The 15,521-nt window shown below is 40.6% G+C and overlaps 1 protein-coding gene across 2 annotated transcripts in view; it reads left to right on the top strand.

Moving 5' to 3' along the window:
- Window positions 1-15,521, top strand: part of CAMSAP2 (calmodulin regulated spectrin associated protein family member 2) — a 107,361-nt gene that overhangs the window by 56,132 nt on the left and 35,708 nt on the right. Inside the window, exons 4-7 of one of the 2 annotated variants that reach the window (XM_075833394.1) lie at window positions 2,487-2,570; window positions 3,317-3,349; window positions 5,105-5,246; window positions 15,380-15,519. In XM_075833394.1, coding sequence (XP_075689509.1) covers window positions 2,487-2,570; window positions 3,317-3,349; window positions 5,105-5,246; window positions 15,380-15,519 — 399 coding nt within the window. The remainder of the gene's footprint in view (window positions 1-2,486; window positions 2,571-3,316; window positions 3,350-5,104; window positions 5,247-15,379; window positions 15,520-15,521) is intronic. The other variant, XM_075833395.1, reaches the window with a different exon arrangement.

A 15,521-nucleotide genomic window follows, 5' to 3' on the forward strand; every position in this document is an offset into this window, starting at 1 on the left:
TTTCTCTGCATTTCTTCAGCAGCTGATACGTGAAAAATGGACAGCACATGGATGTCATCTGTGTGCTGTCCGTTTTTTTTGTTTTTTTTTCACACACCTATAAATTTCAATGGGCGACTGATCCGCAAAAACTGACCAGAGTAGGACATGTGGTGAGTTTCAGGCAACGGACACACGCATTGTGAAAAAACACGTGTGTTGAATAGCCCCATTGAATTGCATTGGTCAGTGTGCTGTCAGTTATTTTAACCCGTTAGTGACCGGCCCATAGTCTTTTTTTACGTCGGTCACTAACGGGCCTTATTCCGATGCCATAGACTTTTTACGTTGCGGCATCGGAATAAGTAAGCAGAGCAGGGAGCTGTCAAATCTTCCTGCTCTCAGCTGCCAGAGGCAGCTGAGGGCTGGGGGCATCCCTGCTCTGCCGGGTGAGATCGATATTAGTATCGATCTCAACCGTTTAACCCCTCAGATGCGGTACTCAATAGCGAGCACCGCATCGGAGTGGTTTTGGAGAGAGGGAGGAAGCTCCCTCTCATACCACCGACACCCGGCGATACGATCACCGAGTGTCTGTGTCTCCCATGGCAGCCGGGGGCCTAATAAAGGCCCCCAGGTCTGCCTGTAATGAATGCCTGCTAGATCATGCCGCAGGCATGACCTAGCAGATGCCTGTCCGTTTTAAACAGACAGGCAGTAATACACTGCAATACAGAAGTATTGCAGTGTATTATAAATGCGATCGGACCATCGCATAGTGAAGTCCCCTAGTGGGACTAGTAAAAAAATAAAAAATAAAAGTTTAATAAAGTTAATTAAAAAAAAATGTGAAAAAAAAAAATGAAAAACCCACTTTTTCCCCTTACAAACTGCTTTACTATAAAAAAAACAAAATAAAGTTAAAAAGTTACACATATTTGGTATCGCCGCGTCTGTAACGACCCCGACTATAAAGCTATTACATTACTTAACCCGCATGGTGAACACCGTAAAAAAATTAAATAAAAAACGACGGAAAAATTGCTGTTTTCTGTGAGTCCTGACTTTAAAAAAATGTGATCAAAAAGTCGCATCTACTCCAAAATGATGCCAATAAAAACTACAAGTCTTCCCGGAAAAAAAGAAGCCCTCATACAACCGCATCGGCGAAAAAATAAAAACGTTACGGCTCTTCAAATATGGAGACACAAAAACAAATAATTTTGAAAAAAAAAACGTTTTTACTGTGTAAAAGTAGTAAAACATACAAAAACGATACAAATTTGGTATCGTTGCAATCGTAATAACCCGCTGAATAAACTTATTGTGTTATTTATACCACACGGTAAACGGCGTAGATTTAGGACGCAAAAAAGTGTGGCGTAATTTCAGATTTTTTTCTATCTCCCCCCCAAAAAAAGTTAATAAAAGTTAATCAATAAATAATATGTACCTCAAAATGGTGCTATTAAAAAATACAACTTGTCCCGCAAAAAACAAGACCTTATACCGCTATGTCGACGCAAAAATAAAAAAGTTATAGCTCTTGGAATGCGGCGATGAAAAAACGTAAAAAATGGCTTGGTCATTAACGTCTAAAATAGGCTGGTCATTAAGGGGTTAATGGACATCACACGGACGTGAAATACGTTTGTGTGAATAAGGCCTTAGCAGAGTTAAGGTACTTTTGCACGGTCCGACGATCAGCAAGTTCTCATTCATCGGCTGATTGGCTCGTTTATGCGGGCAATAAAACGGTCACTAGTCGGCAGCGCAACTGCCTGTGTAAACCGGGAGATCTACTTCAGACATGATGGAAATGTAGTAACGTTCGCTAGTCCCCATACAAAACCTATCGTTGCTTTGACTACCTGTCTCGTTGATCGGCGCTTATTTTCACGCCCATATCGCCCCTTTAAAAGAACTCTTAGGACTCCGCACCCTTAGAAATCTAAGGGCCCATTCTGTACCTCACTGTGCTTCAGATTTCGAATGGAGGCATGAAATAAAAAAAAAATGCAATAAATAGTGGCATGGGAACTGCAGGGGAAAAGTGTATGAGCACAGACTCCCTGCATGCAGCTACGGCTTTGTTCACATGTGCGTTGTGGCCCCGTTTTGACGTTCTGTCAGAGGTTTCCGTCAGAACAGGATCCTGAGCAGACACAAGCTGACACCGACGGAAACAAGAGGTTTCCCTTTCCATCACCATTGATTTCAATGGTAACGGATCAGGTGCCCATGGTTTCCGTTTTTGTCTGTTGTGCATCGGACCCGTTGTTTTGCCGGAAGCAATAGCGTAGTCCTGTGTAGATGATCAGGATACATGTATACTATACCAGTATTTTTTCTTTTGTGTTCTTTTGTGTGTGTTTTTTTTTTTCTTAAAGAGAAGTGGAGCTGTATTTTTTGTCCCGACGTTATACCAATACTTATTTAATTCTTTGTTGTTATGGAAATAGGAACATTAATTATTTTGATTGAGCACTTATGTCTGAATATTTCAGGTAAATGGACACTTGAAAGGAATTCTTGAGCAGGAGCAGCGACTGAAAGAACAGCAGAATATGGATCCAAACGCTGCACAAAAGGTATGCCAGTAAAAGTGGCATGGATAGTAGTAGTAACTGTGAAGAGATGAAACGGGCAAATTTATTAAACTATTTACACAACTTTAGCGGTGTAGAAAAGTCACCAATTTTGGAGCACACCATATTTGCACTAAAATTTGCGACTTCACTCCTCTCGTCACTTTTGAATAGTACCAAGAAAAATGGGTGGGCTTAAGGGATGGGGCGGGGCTACAATCGGCCCGACACATTTTCTACAATTTCTACCAGAGATTGGCATAAATTAAAGCGTAAATTTGCGCCTACTTATAGCAAACATAGATGTCAACTTCTGGTGCACAGTTATAGATGCACCACATTTATTAAGAGACCCGCGCCTCTTGATGAATTTGGCGCATTTTACACAAAGTCAGGATGAAGACTGGTGTTTGAAACGCCAGTCTAAATAAAGAAAATTTCCATCCGTGTTTCAGCGGACCCCAATAGTTGGAGTTCTAATCTTATGTTACTGAAGTAGAAGCAGAAACATATATAGCATTTGATAAATTCATTACAGATTGATCAGTTTTCTAATACATTACTACACACAGTAATTGAAACATGCCGCCATCTTGGCACATTTTTCACACGCCGTTTTTGCTAAGCCACCGGTATTGTTTACTTTGTACGGCTCTGGCTGCTTCATGAAGCTAAATCTGATTCATTCTTTCTCCGTTTGCTTTTTCCTTCTCTTGCTTTCTCTGTAATTCCCGTTGCTACCTATGAAGTCTTCTTCCAAATGGTTTTGGAAACTGGTCCCTGTAAGTGCTGCTCACCTTATAATCTGTAGTGTGTTATTTCCTAGTGGCTTGTCCGCCATATCACGCTGTCTCACCTTCATTCTTGTATAACCCTTTTATGTGTAAAGCAATAAACATTCATTTAGCATTGCCGCATGTGCTTCACTGGAGGATTTCTACCCAAAATGTAACCTTTCTATATATAAGTACATAAGTTAGAACTGTAGACATGGTTTGGTAGTTATGTTTGTTTTATTTACACAGATATTGGCATTTTTCTGTTTTGTTTTGGCGGCCATCTATACAACAGTAACAACAGGAAGGGTAGCCATATTGTTTTTCACATTTAAGGCTGGGTTCACGTCTGCGTTCCTTTTTTTCGTTCTGGCCTGTTAAGAAGCAAAAGGAACAAATAAAACCGTAGCGCCGGATCAGTCGCATGACGGATACCTTTTGACTTTAATTGGATCCTACGGTTTTCTGCCATGGAGTCTGACGTTTTTCACCAAATCTGTGATTGAGGATCTTATCAGAGCCTCCAATGCAGGTGTAAACCTAGCCGTGATCAGCTTCTCACTAAATTGTCACTTGATGATAAAACCTATTGACAAAGTGACAGTAGATCGTCCGTTCCGGAGAAACTAATTCAGAAGTGACAAGTGATATGGCTGTACTTCCTGCTGTCAATTATGCGAAAATGGCTGCTGCAACAACACAGAAATGTATCAATGAGTTTGTAAACTTCGACTATCACTCTAACTTCTAATATACTAATATGTAGCTACTTTTACATTTTGGGTAGAGGTCCGCTTTAAAGACAGGATCTCCTATGGGGACTACAGCCAATAGGACTCCTTTTATTTATTTATTTATTTATTTATTTTTTTTAATTTATTTTGTAAGTTTGGTCATGTGGATGTTCATACCAAAGACACAGTGGCTTAACTACGGGAGTAACATACTCAAGATTCACTGACAGATAAGGCCCTGTTCACAACACGCTTTTGATTTACGTTTGGCGTATGTGTTAGGAGAATCTCCGTACGCATTTGCCGAATGTAAACCCGCAATGTATGCAAACTGTACACCATACAGTTGCCTCTTTATTGAGACGTTTAGTGGACTACGCTGTTCAATATAACTGAATAAAAGGTATGCCAGCGCATTCCACCTGAACTTATGCCAAAAGGACACTTTTGGCACACGTTGGGTCAGTGGTAGCCTATGTCTACGTTTGTATATGCTGAACATAAACCAAAAGCGTGATGTGAACGTAGCATTAAACAGAAGAAAATCTATATGGAATGCGGTTTGCAGAATAAAGCATGTACATTTATTTTATTTTTAATTTTATTATTTATTCAAGCATTCGGCCTAGTGTAGGCAATGGTATTTTATAGAAACTTGCTAAATATGTTCCATAGGAATCCGCTCTATTCTGTGGGTTTTTTTTGCTTTAGGTTTTTTTTGGTTTAGTTTTTTTTTTGTTTTTTTTCTTAAAAATTTTAGTGTGTCTGCATCAAACGAAAGTTTTTCTTTATTTACAGCCTGGTTCACTTATTCTCTCCTTTTGTTCCATTAATGTCTTTGTGTCTTGGAAGCTCTGATTCATATAGAGCTGTCACATGTAGCTAGAACATTACATGAAGTACAGGCTTCATTCCTTTCCACTTTATTTTTGGTTGACTTTGGCATGGCACATACTCTCAGACTGTCTCCTTGACTGTCTCCTCTCAGACTGTCTCTTTGACTGTCTCCTCTCCTATTCCTATACAGGCCAGATACAGGAAAGAGCAGAATCTGTACAAGCAGCTGCCATGTATACCACTTATGGAGAACATCTTGAAAGATGGCACTGATGGATGTGCCATAGCTGCCCTCATCCACTTCTACTGCCCGGACGTAATCAGATTAGAAGGTAAGTTTGTACAGTGAAGTAAAGATTTTGGTGAATTGCTTATAATGTAATTCCATTATGAATGAAAGGGTGTCTCTCACTAAAGTAAATGATGGCATATTGCTAGGATATGGCATTATTTACTGCTCAGTGGGAGTCCGACGGCGATATGCTATAACATTCCAAAATGGGAATATCTCATTTAACATGGCTCGAGATGTGTAGCTGCACATAGGGTTGCATGATGCATCAAAGTATTGATACTATTTTGATACTGGGGGGGGGGGGGGGGCGGCGGCGGCAAACAGTTCAATACCATGAATTCATGTATTTTGATACTAAGCTGTGCATGAATCTAATACATGAATTTAGTCCTACAGAGATCATGGCACGCACTGCACAGCGCCCGCCATTGTCTCTGTCTTCAGTGCCGGCCCTGAACCCACTCTCATTAGCGCGGCGCTGGCCACATCACATGATGCAAATCGCACATTGCAGCCATGAAAGCCCAGAAACTCCTCCGTTAACCCCTTGAATACCGCAATCAAAGCTGATCACGGCATTCAAAGGGGAAATGAGAAGGGGGATCCCTCCTCTGATTGCGTCACAGGGAATGCCTTTGACGCGACTGAGGGACATACCATATATATATATATATATACACACACATACACAGCCCTGGGGTCCTTCAATGGACCCTGGGTTTCTGTCATTCCTGTTGCTAGGGCATACTATCACTACAAGGGCTAATGTACCAGCATATAGTAATGTACCAACTGACAGTACATTACAGTTAAAAAATCAAAAATCTCCCTATGGCATAAAAAAAAAAAGGTAAAATTATTAAATATAAAAAAACTATACAAAAGACACCCAAATGCACAATTTTAACAATACAGAAACGATTTTTAATAGTAATTACCCCATCATGTACCTCACAGCCATATTGGGCAACATTGGATTAATGTGTGCGAGGTACATGATAAGGTCAATTACTATTAACCCCTTAGTGACCATCCTATTTTAGGCCTTAAGCTATAACTTTTTTTATTTTTGCGTTGCTATAGCTGTATAAGGACTTGCAACTTGTCCCACAAAAAAAACAAAAAACATTTTTAATAGCACCATTTTGGGCTAAATAGAATTTATTGATTAACTTTTATTAACTTTTTTTGGGAGGAATAGAAAAAAAAACCCAGCAATTTCCCCACACTTCTTTGCTTAAATTTACGGCGTTTACCCTGTGGTATAAATAACATAACTTTATTCAGCGGTTTGTTAAGATTACGACGATGCCAAATTTGTATAGTTTTCTTATATTTTACTACTTTTACACAGTAAAAACACCTTTTTTTTTTTCAAAATTATTTGTTTTTGTGTCGCCATATTTTAAGACCCATAACTTTTGGTTTTTTTTCGCCGATGCAGCTGTATGACGGCTTTGTTTTTTGCGGGACGACTTGTAGTTTTTATTGGTACCATTTTGGAGTACATGCGTATTTTGATCACGTCTTGTAAAAAAAAAAATGTATAGGCTGGATGAACAAAAAACTACAATTCTGACATTGTTGTTTATTTTATTTTTTACGGCGTTTGCCATGCGGTTTAAATAATGTAATTGTTTTATAGTTGGTAGTTACAGACGTGGCGATACCAAATATGTGTAACTTTTTTATTTTGTTACATGTTTTGTTTTTTTTTTACTTGGGATTTTTATTTATTCTTAAAGAGGCTCTGTCACCAGATTTTGCAACCCCTATCTGCTATTGCAGCAGATCGGCGCTGCAATGTAGATCAGAGTAACGTATTTTTTTTTTTTTAAAACGAGCATTTTTGTCCAAGTTATGACCATTTTTATATTTATGCAAATGAGGCTTTCTAAAGTACAACTGGGCGTGTTTAAAGTAAAAGTACAACTGGGCGTGTATTATGTGTGTTACATCTGGGCGTGTTTACTTCTTTTACTAGCTGGGCGTTGTGAATGGGAGTGTATGATGCTGACGAATCAGCATCATCCACTTCTCTTCGTTAACACCCAGCTTCTGGCAGTGCAGACACAGCGTGTTCTCGAGAGATCACGCTGTGACGTCACTCACTGCCCCAGGTCCTGCATCGTGTCAGACGAGCGAGGACACATCGGCACCAGAGGCTACAGTTGATTCTGCAGCAGCATCAGCGTTTGCAGGTAAGTAGCTATATCGACTTAAAAAACGTTACTCTTATCTACATTGCAGCGCCGATCTGCTGCAATAGGAGATAGGGGTTGCAAAATCTGGTGACAGAGCCTCTTTAACTTTATTAAACTTATTTTTTTAAAATGTTTAGTCCCATTATAATACACTTCAATACTTCTGTATTGCAGTGTATTATACAGTGTATTATTGCCTGTCAGTGTTAATCTGACAAGTATCTGTTAGGCCATGCTCACTATTGTTGACCGCCACATCTGAGGGTTTAAACGGGCAGGATCAATGTTGCTTTCTATCCTGCCTATTCTAGCAGGTCTGCTACATGCTCTCAGCTACCTCTGGTAGCTGAGAGCAGGGAGCTTTAACTGCTCCAGGTGGCGCTGCTTTATTCTGATGCAGCACCATAAAAAGGCACATGCATCCGAATAAAGGCAGTTAGTGACTGCCGTGAAAAGACGTATTGGCGGTCACTAACCGGTTAATGTGAGGCACATGGAAGTTCAAAATTGATAACACAATGTGCCTCACATCAGAAGATGCTAACAGTCTCCTATACACCGCCTACAGAGAAGATCCATTATAAATGTCACAATATTCTTTTTCTCTGAAAATTGTCCTATAGCTCAAAATGATATAAAGTTCAGCAACATCTGACTAGCTGACGATGTTCATGTCTATGTTAAAGCAAGTATTTTCATTTTGTAAAAATGAAATGTGTATTTTGTAGTTATACTTTGTAGAAGAAACATTCTTAGCCGTGTTGAACGTTAATGAGTCATTATTTCATCAGTGTCTATCAGGGTTGCCAACTGTCCATAAATTCCTGGACAGTCCGTAAAAATAAGGGTCTTTTTTTTTTCCTGTGTCCGTAAAAAAAAACCTCATGCGTCTGTGATTTTTTTTTTTTTAAGTTGAATGAGTTTGTGCAGATTATTGGGATTGTAATGATCATTGGTTTAGAGGTCACAGTAGATGCTGCTAATGTGTTCATATCACTAATCTAAGCTATAGACATATATTACTTATAATCTTTATGATTCATTGTGGTTTTCCAAATTGTCTGTAAAATATGTTTGCTGTCTGTGATTTTTGGATAAGTTGTCCTGAGGAAAAAAAACATCAGTATGGCAACCTTGCTGTGCGTGTACGGTGAACAGTATTGTTTTACTATTTGGTCAATAATTTTTCTCCTGCTCATTAATTCACTATAAAACAACTATAAACGATAAAGGGAAAAAAATTAAATTGAGGTTTGTCAAACAGAGACCTGGTGGGATCATCTATGGGCATGAATGACAAATGTTCTCCACCATTAATACATTGGCTTCTATATCTTAGGATGAGGGGTTAAGTTTCTTAATATGTATATTTCTTTATAGGAATGTATCGCGTGTGTTCTCTGTTTTCTTTGGACGGTATACCTTTGACTGTTGGATTATTAGACTTGATTGTGAGAATGTCCAATCTATTATTTATCAGTCCCAGTTTGCACAGTTCATAGGAGCATAAGAATGACATAGGCACTTTGTCCTTAGCGGCAGGACCCTTTATTTTGTATGACTGTGCTTGTGGGAGAATGGCTATGTTCTGAATCTGCGTCATTCATTCATTGTGTGAGATAATCGGAGCATTACAGACAATTTCACGGGTTGTTGTTGTTGTTGTTGTTGTTTTTCCCACATTTTCTTTATTTTTAGTTCCTCAAAGTATGGGTGGATTAATATTGTCCATTTATACAGCAGGTGCTCCTGGTCTGCAGGACAGTCTGATTATTTAATATATATTGTGGGCAATTAGACCATGTCATGCCCTCTTATTATCGTATTAATTAGACTATAAGATGCACCCAAGTTAAGACAACAGAAAATAAGGTCAAAAAGATTGCAGGCTAACGAAGACTTCACTGGTGAGTAGTGGTGGGCTCAGTCTCACCCGTTCTGGTGGTCTAGGGCAGAGGTAAGGTGAATGCCACCAGTCCGGGAGGTCTCGGCTAATGGAGGGGTGCCTGATGCTCCAGGGTAGTGCATAGGTTAAAATGTTTTATTCCTTGGCGGTGTAGGATAATGGAAGGTTTTATGCCCTTTTGGTGGTTTTGGGTAGAAGAGGAGTTAATATTTTATACCCTGGTGGTTTAGAGTAATGGAAGAGTTAATGCTCGTTTCTTTGGTGACCTATGGCAGAAGAGGGGGTTAATACATGGTCCAAAAAACAAACCGAGAAATATAATTAAACTTAATGAATAATTAAGGTTGTGTGGCAGAGCCCTTAACGGGCTGAAGACAAAACTTGCATTTAAAAGGAACACTTGATCCTATCCTGTCTCTTATTCCAATTCAAATATATGAAGGGGTAATATATCTCCCTCAGTTTTTTGAGATGGGTTAAATAGTTGATCAGGTTGAAAAAAGACACCGGTCCATCAAATCCAACCTATAATCCTACCGTGTTAATCCAGAGGAAGGCAAAACCCCCATGAGGTTGATGCCAATTGCCTCATTAGGAGAAAAATTCCTTCCCGACTCAAAATAAATCCCTGGATCAACGTCCCATCTCCAGAATCTAGTACCCATAATTAGTAACACTATATTTTTCAAGACATCAAGGCCCTTCTTGAACTTGTTTGAATAAATAAACCATTACAACATCCTGTGGCAGACAATTCCATAGTCTCACTGCTCTTACAATAAAGAATCCCCATCTGTGATGATGGTGAAACCTTTTTTCCTCTAGAGGTAGAGGATGCCCCCTTCCTTGTCCTTGTTACAGGCCTAGGTGTAAAAAGATCATTCTAAAAATCTCTGTACTGTCCAATTATATATTTGTACATTGTAATTAGATCTCCCCTAAGCCGTCTTGTTTCTAAACTGAATAGCTCCAAGTTTGATAACCTTTCTTGGTAATGCAATCCCCCCATTCCCTTAAAGAGGACCTGTCACTAGGCCATATAAGTTGAACTGGTCTACTGACCTGAATAGAGCCATCTCCTTGATTCCAGCACTGTTTGTTTTGTTTTTTTCTTCCTGGACTCTCCCGTTACAGAAATATGGCCCAATGTTGGGTTGGCTCCCTCTATTCTATTTTTCTGTCGTTAGCCAACAGGACGTGAACTGCCCTCTTGCTGCTTCGCACCGATTGGTCAGCAGCAGTGATGGGAAAGCTAGCTCTACCCCATTTGCTAACCATAGCCAATTTGCATATAGGGAGCCAACACAACAGTGGGTCATGTCTCTGGAACAGGGGAGGGTCCAGGAAAAAAAAACGGCGCTGGAATCAGGAAGACGGCGCTATTCAGATCAGTAAGGGCCTGTTCACATCAGCATTCGCTTTCCGTTCCAGGGTTCCGTCTGAGGTTTCCGTCGGGTGAACCCCGCAACGGAAAGTGAAACTGAAACCACAGCTTCCGTTTCCGTCACCATTGATATCAATGGTGACGGAAACATTGCTAATGGTCGACTGCGCTATTGATTCCGTCGGTAAAACGGAAACCTGCTGTAGTGGTGACGAACGGAAACCATTAGCGATGTTTCCGTCACCATTGATATCAATGGTGACGGAAACGGAAGCTGTGGTTTCAGTTTCACTTTCCGTTGCGGGGTTCACCCGACGGAAACCTCCAACGGAACCCTGGAACGGAAAGCGAACGCTGATGTGCACAGGCCCTTAACCATTTCAACTTATATGCACCTGTTATAGTTCAGCAATGTCCTTATACACAGGGGCCAAAAATAGTACACAATATTGCATGTGTGGTCTGACCAGTGATTTGTATAGAGGCAAACCTATGTTCTTGTCATGAGCATCTATGCCTCTTTTGATGCTTCCCATGATTTAATATGCCTTGGCAGCAGCTGCCTGGCACTGGTTGCTAAAGGGGAATCCACCAATATCCCCAAATCGTTTTCAGTAGCAGTTTTACCTAGTGTTTTACCATTTAATGCATAATTGTAAAATTAGTTTCCTCTGCCCAAGTGCATAACCTTACATTTATCAACATTAAACTTAATTTGACAATTATCTGCTCAAACCTCCAGCTTCCCCAAATCCCTCTGTAGTATTACATTATCCTCCTCTGTGTTGATTACTTTACAGAGCTTAGTGTCTTCTGCAAATACTGAAATTAGACTCTGTAAACCCTCTACAAGGTCATTTATAAACATTAAAAAGAAGAGGGCCCAATACTGACTCCTGTGGAACCCCACTAGTAACTGTGACCCACTCTGAGGCTGTACCATTAATAACCACCCTCTGATTTTTATCACTGACCCAATTACACATATTTTCCCCCAGTCCCACCAACTTCATTTTATATACCAACCTGTTATGCGGCACAGTATCAAACACCTTTCCAAAGTCTAGATACAACACATCCTAAGCCTTACCCAGGTCCAGTCTAGAACTTACCTCCTCATAATAAGATTGGATTGACAGGACCGATCCCTGATAAACCCATGCTGATGCTGCGTTAACAGTTTTTCATTGAGATACTAAAGAATAGCATCTCTTAGAAAATCCTCATATAGTTTGCCCACAATGGAGGTTAAACTTACAGGCCTATAGTTTCCGGGCTCACTTTTTGAGCCCTTTTTGAATATTGGCACCACATTTGCTATGCGCCAGTCCTGTGGAACAGACCCAGTCATGATAGAATCCTTAAACATCAGAAATAAGGGTCTGTCCATCACGGTACTTAATTTCTGCAGAACGCGGGGGTGTATACCATTCAGATCCGGTGATTTGTATATTTCAGTGTTTTTAAGGTGGTGCTGCACTTTTTGCTGGGTTAAGCAGGTGACATTTAATGGAGAATTTACTTTATCACCAGTCTTTTTGTCTGACATTGGATTTTCCTGTGTAATTACAGTAGAGAAAAAGGAGTTTAATAAAAGAATCCAGGATTAGATAACGGAATCCAGGAAAGCGAAGTTTCCTCAGCAAATCTAGTTTGCTGAGGCTTTTGTAGAATGTGTTCTAGGACTGGATTTCTATGAAATGGCGGGTAGTATTGGTAGTGAGATCTGTCATTCTCTTCCCCCACTCCAGTACGGGCGTTACCCCTAGCCCAGTTATCTCAAGTAAAACTACTGGGCTCATTACTGAGTTATAAAAACTCTGCAGTTACTTCAGGGAGGGTTAGAGCATGGGAATCCACACAAGGATAGTGGAAAAGCATTTTCCAAGTGTAAAGGTTGATTTGCTGTCTCTGGGAAGTTTATTCTCTGAACAGTCTTATGCATTGTTCCTGGTGTGTTTGTGCCCTAAGGAGTGTCAACACTTCTATACATTTTCCATTACGTGCAGGGGTGTTCAGCTTCATGCACCAGGTACCTGAGCAGTAGCTATTTCAGGACTTAAAGTGTACCAAACTTTTCAGGGGATTTTTCTAAATAATATGTGTGTACTAGGGATGTCACGATACCAGAATTTGGACTTCGATACCGATACTTCGTTTAGTATTGCGATTTCGAAACCAACAGTAATAAAAAAAAAAAATTCTTCAGTTTTCTGATGTGAGGCGCGAGGTGTGATGATGAATTTTGAACGCGCCTCACATTAATAGTAATTAATCCCATCATGTTTCTCAGTCATAATGGGTTAATGTGTGAGGTACATGATGGGGTTAATTACTATTAATGTGAGGCACATGGAGGTTAAATTCATCGCACCTCACATTAATAAGTGAATGAAAGCCGTGTTTATTTCATTTTTTTACAGCGCACACATCATAAATGATGCAAAAAAATTGTTGTGCGCGCCATTACTGAATGTGTGAATATTTTATGTATTGAGACTTATTTTAATGTTTATTGTAAAAAAGGTGAATGTGTGTTTTTTTTTTTAATTTAACAATACTTTGTTTTTACTTTATTTTTAAACTTTAATGTACTGACATATATCAGATATGTGCCAGTACATTAGCCTGTGTACGTATAGTACACAGGCAGTTGTTAGGACATACTTGGGTATGTCCTAACAACATGAAATATGGTAAGACAGCCCTGGGGTCTGTCAATAGACCCTGGGCTGTCTGCCCATATATGGTATGGCCCTCGATCGCGTCACAGGAATTCCCTGTGACGCGTTCCAGGGGCATCCCCCCTTCTCATTTTCTCCTGAATGCTGCAGTCCGCTGTGATCGCAGCATTCAGGGGAATAACGGCGGAGATGAGAGGTTGATCTCCGCCATTATAGAGCGGGGCTGCGGCTGTGTAATACAGCCATTGCCCCGCTCCTGACAGGAAGTGTGCGCGCGGTCAGTATGAGGAGGTGCGGCTGGCGCTGCAGTAATGAGCGGCAGTTCAGGCACTGAAGACAGAACATGGGAGTGTTTTGTAGAGCGCCCGCCATGTTCTGTCTTCAGTGCTGCCGCTCATTAGTGAAGCGCTGATCGCATCATCCTGACCCCGCGAACTTATCATGACTCAGGAGCGGGGCTGTGGCTGAATTACACAGCCGCAGCCGCGCTCCCATACATTCATGTGTTACTATACTGAGCTGCGCGGCTGCGCAGCTCAGTATCGAAATACAGGAAATAGCAGTATCGAACCGTTTAGGGATGCAGAGTATCGAAACAGTATCGAAGTTTTGATGCACCGTGCATCCCTAGTGTGTACATGAGGAATAACACTATTTCTTGCCATTATATAACTTGTATTCTGCATTTTTTAGCAGTTGTCCTCACTGCATCTCTAAGGGAGAGTTCACACAGAGTTTTTTGACGTGGAAACTGCGCCGCAAAACGTGCCCAAAAAATGGCCCAAAATGCCTAACATTGATTTTAATGGGAGGCGCAAGCGTTTTTTCCCGCAAACTGAAAAACCGGCTCGCGGGAAAAAGAAGGGACATGCCCTATCTTTGGGCGTATTTCGCTGCGTTTTATGCCCGTGGCGCTCAATGGCCGTTGGCGGAAAACGCCGCAAAAATCGGCTTGCAGGCGGAGGAAAATCTGCCTCAAAATTCTAAATGGAATTTTGAGGCAGATTTTCCTCTTGCAAAAAACTGTGTGAACCCAGCCTTATTCTTAGTTTTGTCTCAGGTAGTGGGTGGAGCCCAACTGCTATCATGTCTTCTAAATACTGCACACATAGAAGAGGAGAATCCTGCTCTCCTTTATCTGTCATACATATATATATATATATATAATTATTAAAGTTGCAGAAGCATGGAGGAGATTATACAGCAGTAATGAGCAGTGTAGCTGAGAATCCAGCACTGAGGTGACAGCCCACTAGTATGAGTTATATGTGTCACCTCTCGCTTTCCCCTGTCCTCTGCCTCCTCCTGCTCCCCTCCCCTTTTTATTGACTTCTATGGGCCGCAGCGTCTGTGTCTCTCTTTTTGCTTCTGCTACCCCTTCCCTCTCCAAGGCTTCTATAGGCAGCAGTGTGTGTGTGTATCTCTCTCTGATTCTGCTGCCCCTTTCTACTACACCTCCACTCTTCTTAGACTACTATGGGCAGGCTGTGAAGCCACTGGCGTGAGCTTTGACAGAGACACACCCCTATTTCCTGCAGTCCGTTTCCTCTGTTCTGTAATTAGAGACAGATTTTGCTTTACCACAAGGATGACAGCAGATTACAGGAAGGTAGACACCTAGTGGCAGTAACTTCACGCAGAATTTGCATGACTGAAATGACAACATTTTAATAGTAAGTAAGTTGCAAAGTTGATGTATATCAGGTATACTAGATTAGCATACGTTGTTTGAAAAGTTCTTATCCATTTGAAGCTTTAGTTCACCATTGCACGATTACAAGAATAGCAATTATAAATCGAAGCTACGACACCGATGTGAACAGAGCCGAAGTTATTGCTGTTAGGGTTCACCTATGTATACTATTGATCAGGCCACGCATTCAGTTATGTACGCTCACTCGAAGGGTCTGTATAATTTTCTTAACAAGCTTGATCTTTTCATTATATTCTGTAGAATTATTATTATAACTTTTTTTTTTTTTTTTTTTAAAGAGATTTGCTTCAAAGAGTCTTTGTCCCTTGCCGACAGCCTGTATAACCTTCAGTTAATTCAGGAATTCTGTCAAGAGTATCTGAATGGATGTTGTCATTTTAGTTTGGAAGATATGCTGTATGCCTCGTCTTCTATCAAGGT

The sequence above is a fragment of the Rhinoderma darwinii genome, chromosome 7 (assembly GCF_050947455.1).
Source record: "Rhinoderma darwinii isolate aRhiDar2 chromosome 7, aRhiDar2.hap1, whole genome shotgun sequence".
Taxonomy (NCBI): Eukaryota; Metazoa; Chordata; class Amphibia; order Anura; family Rhinodermatidae; genus Rhinoderma; species Rhinoderma darwinii.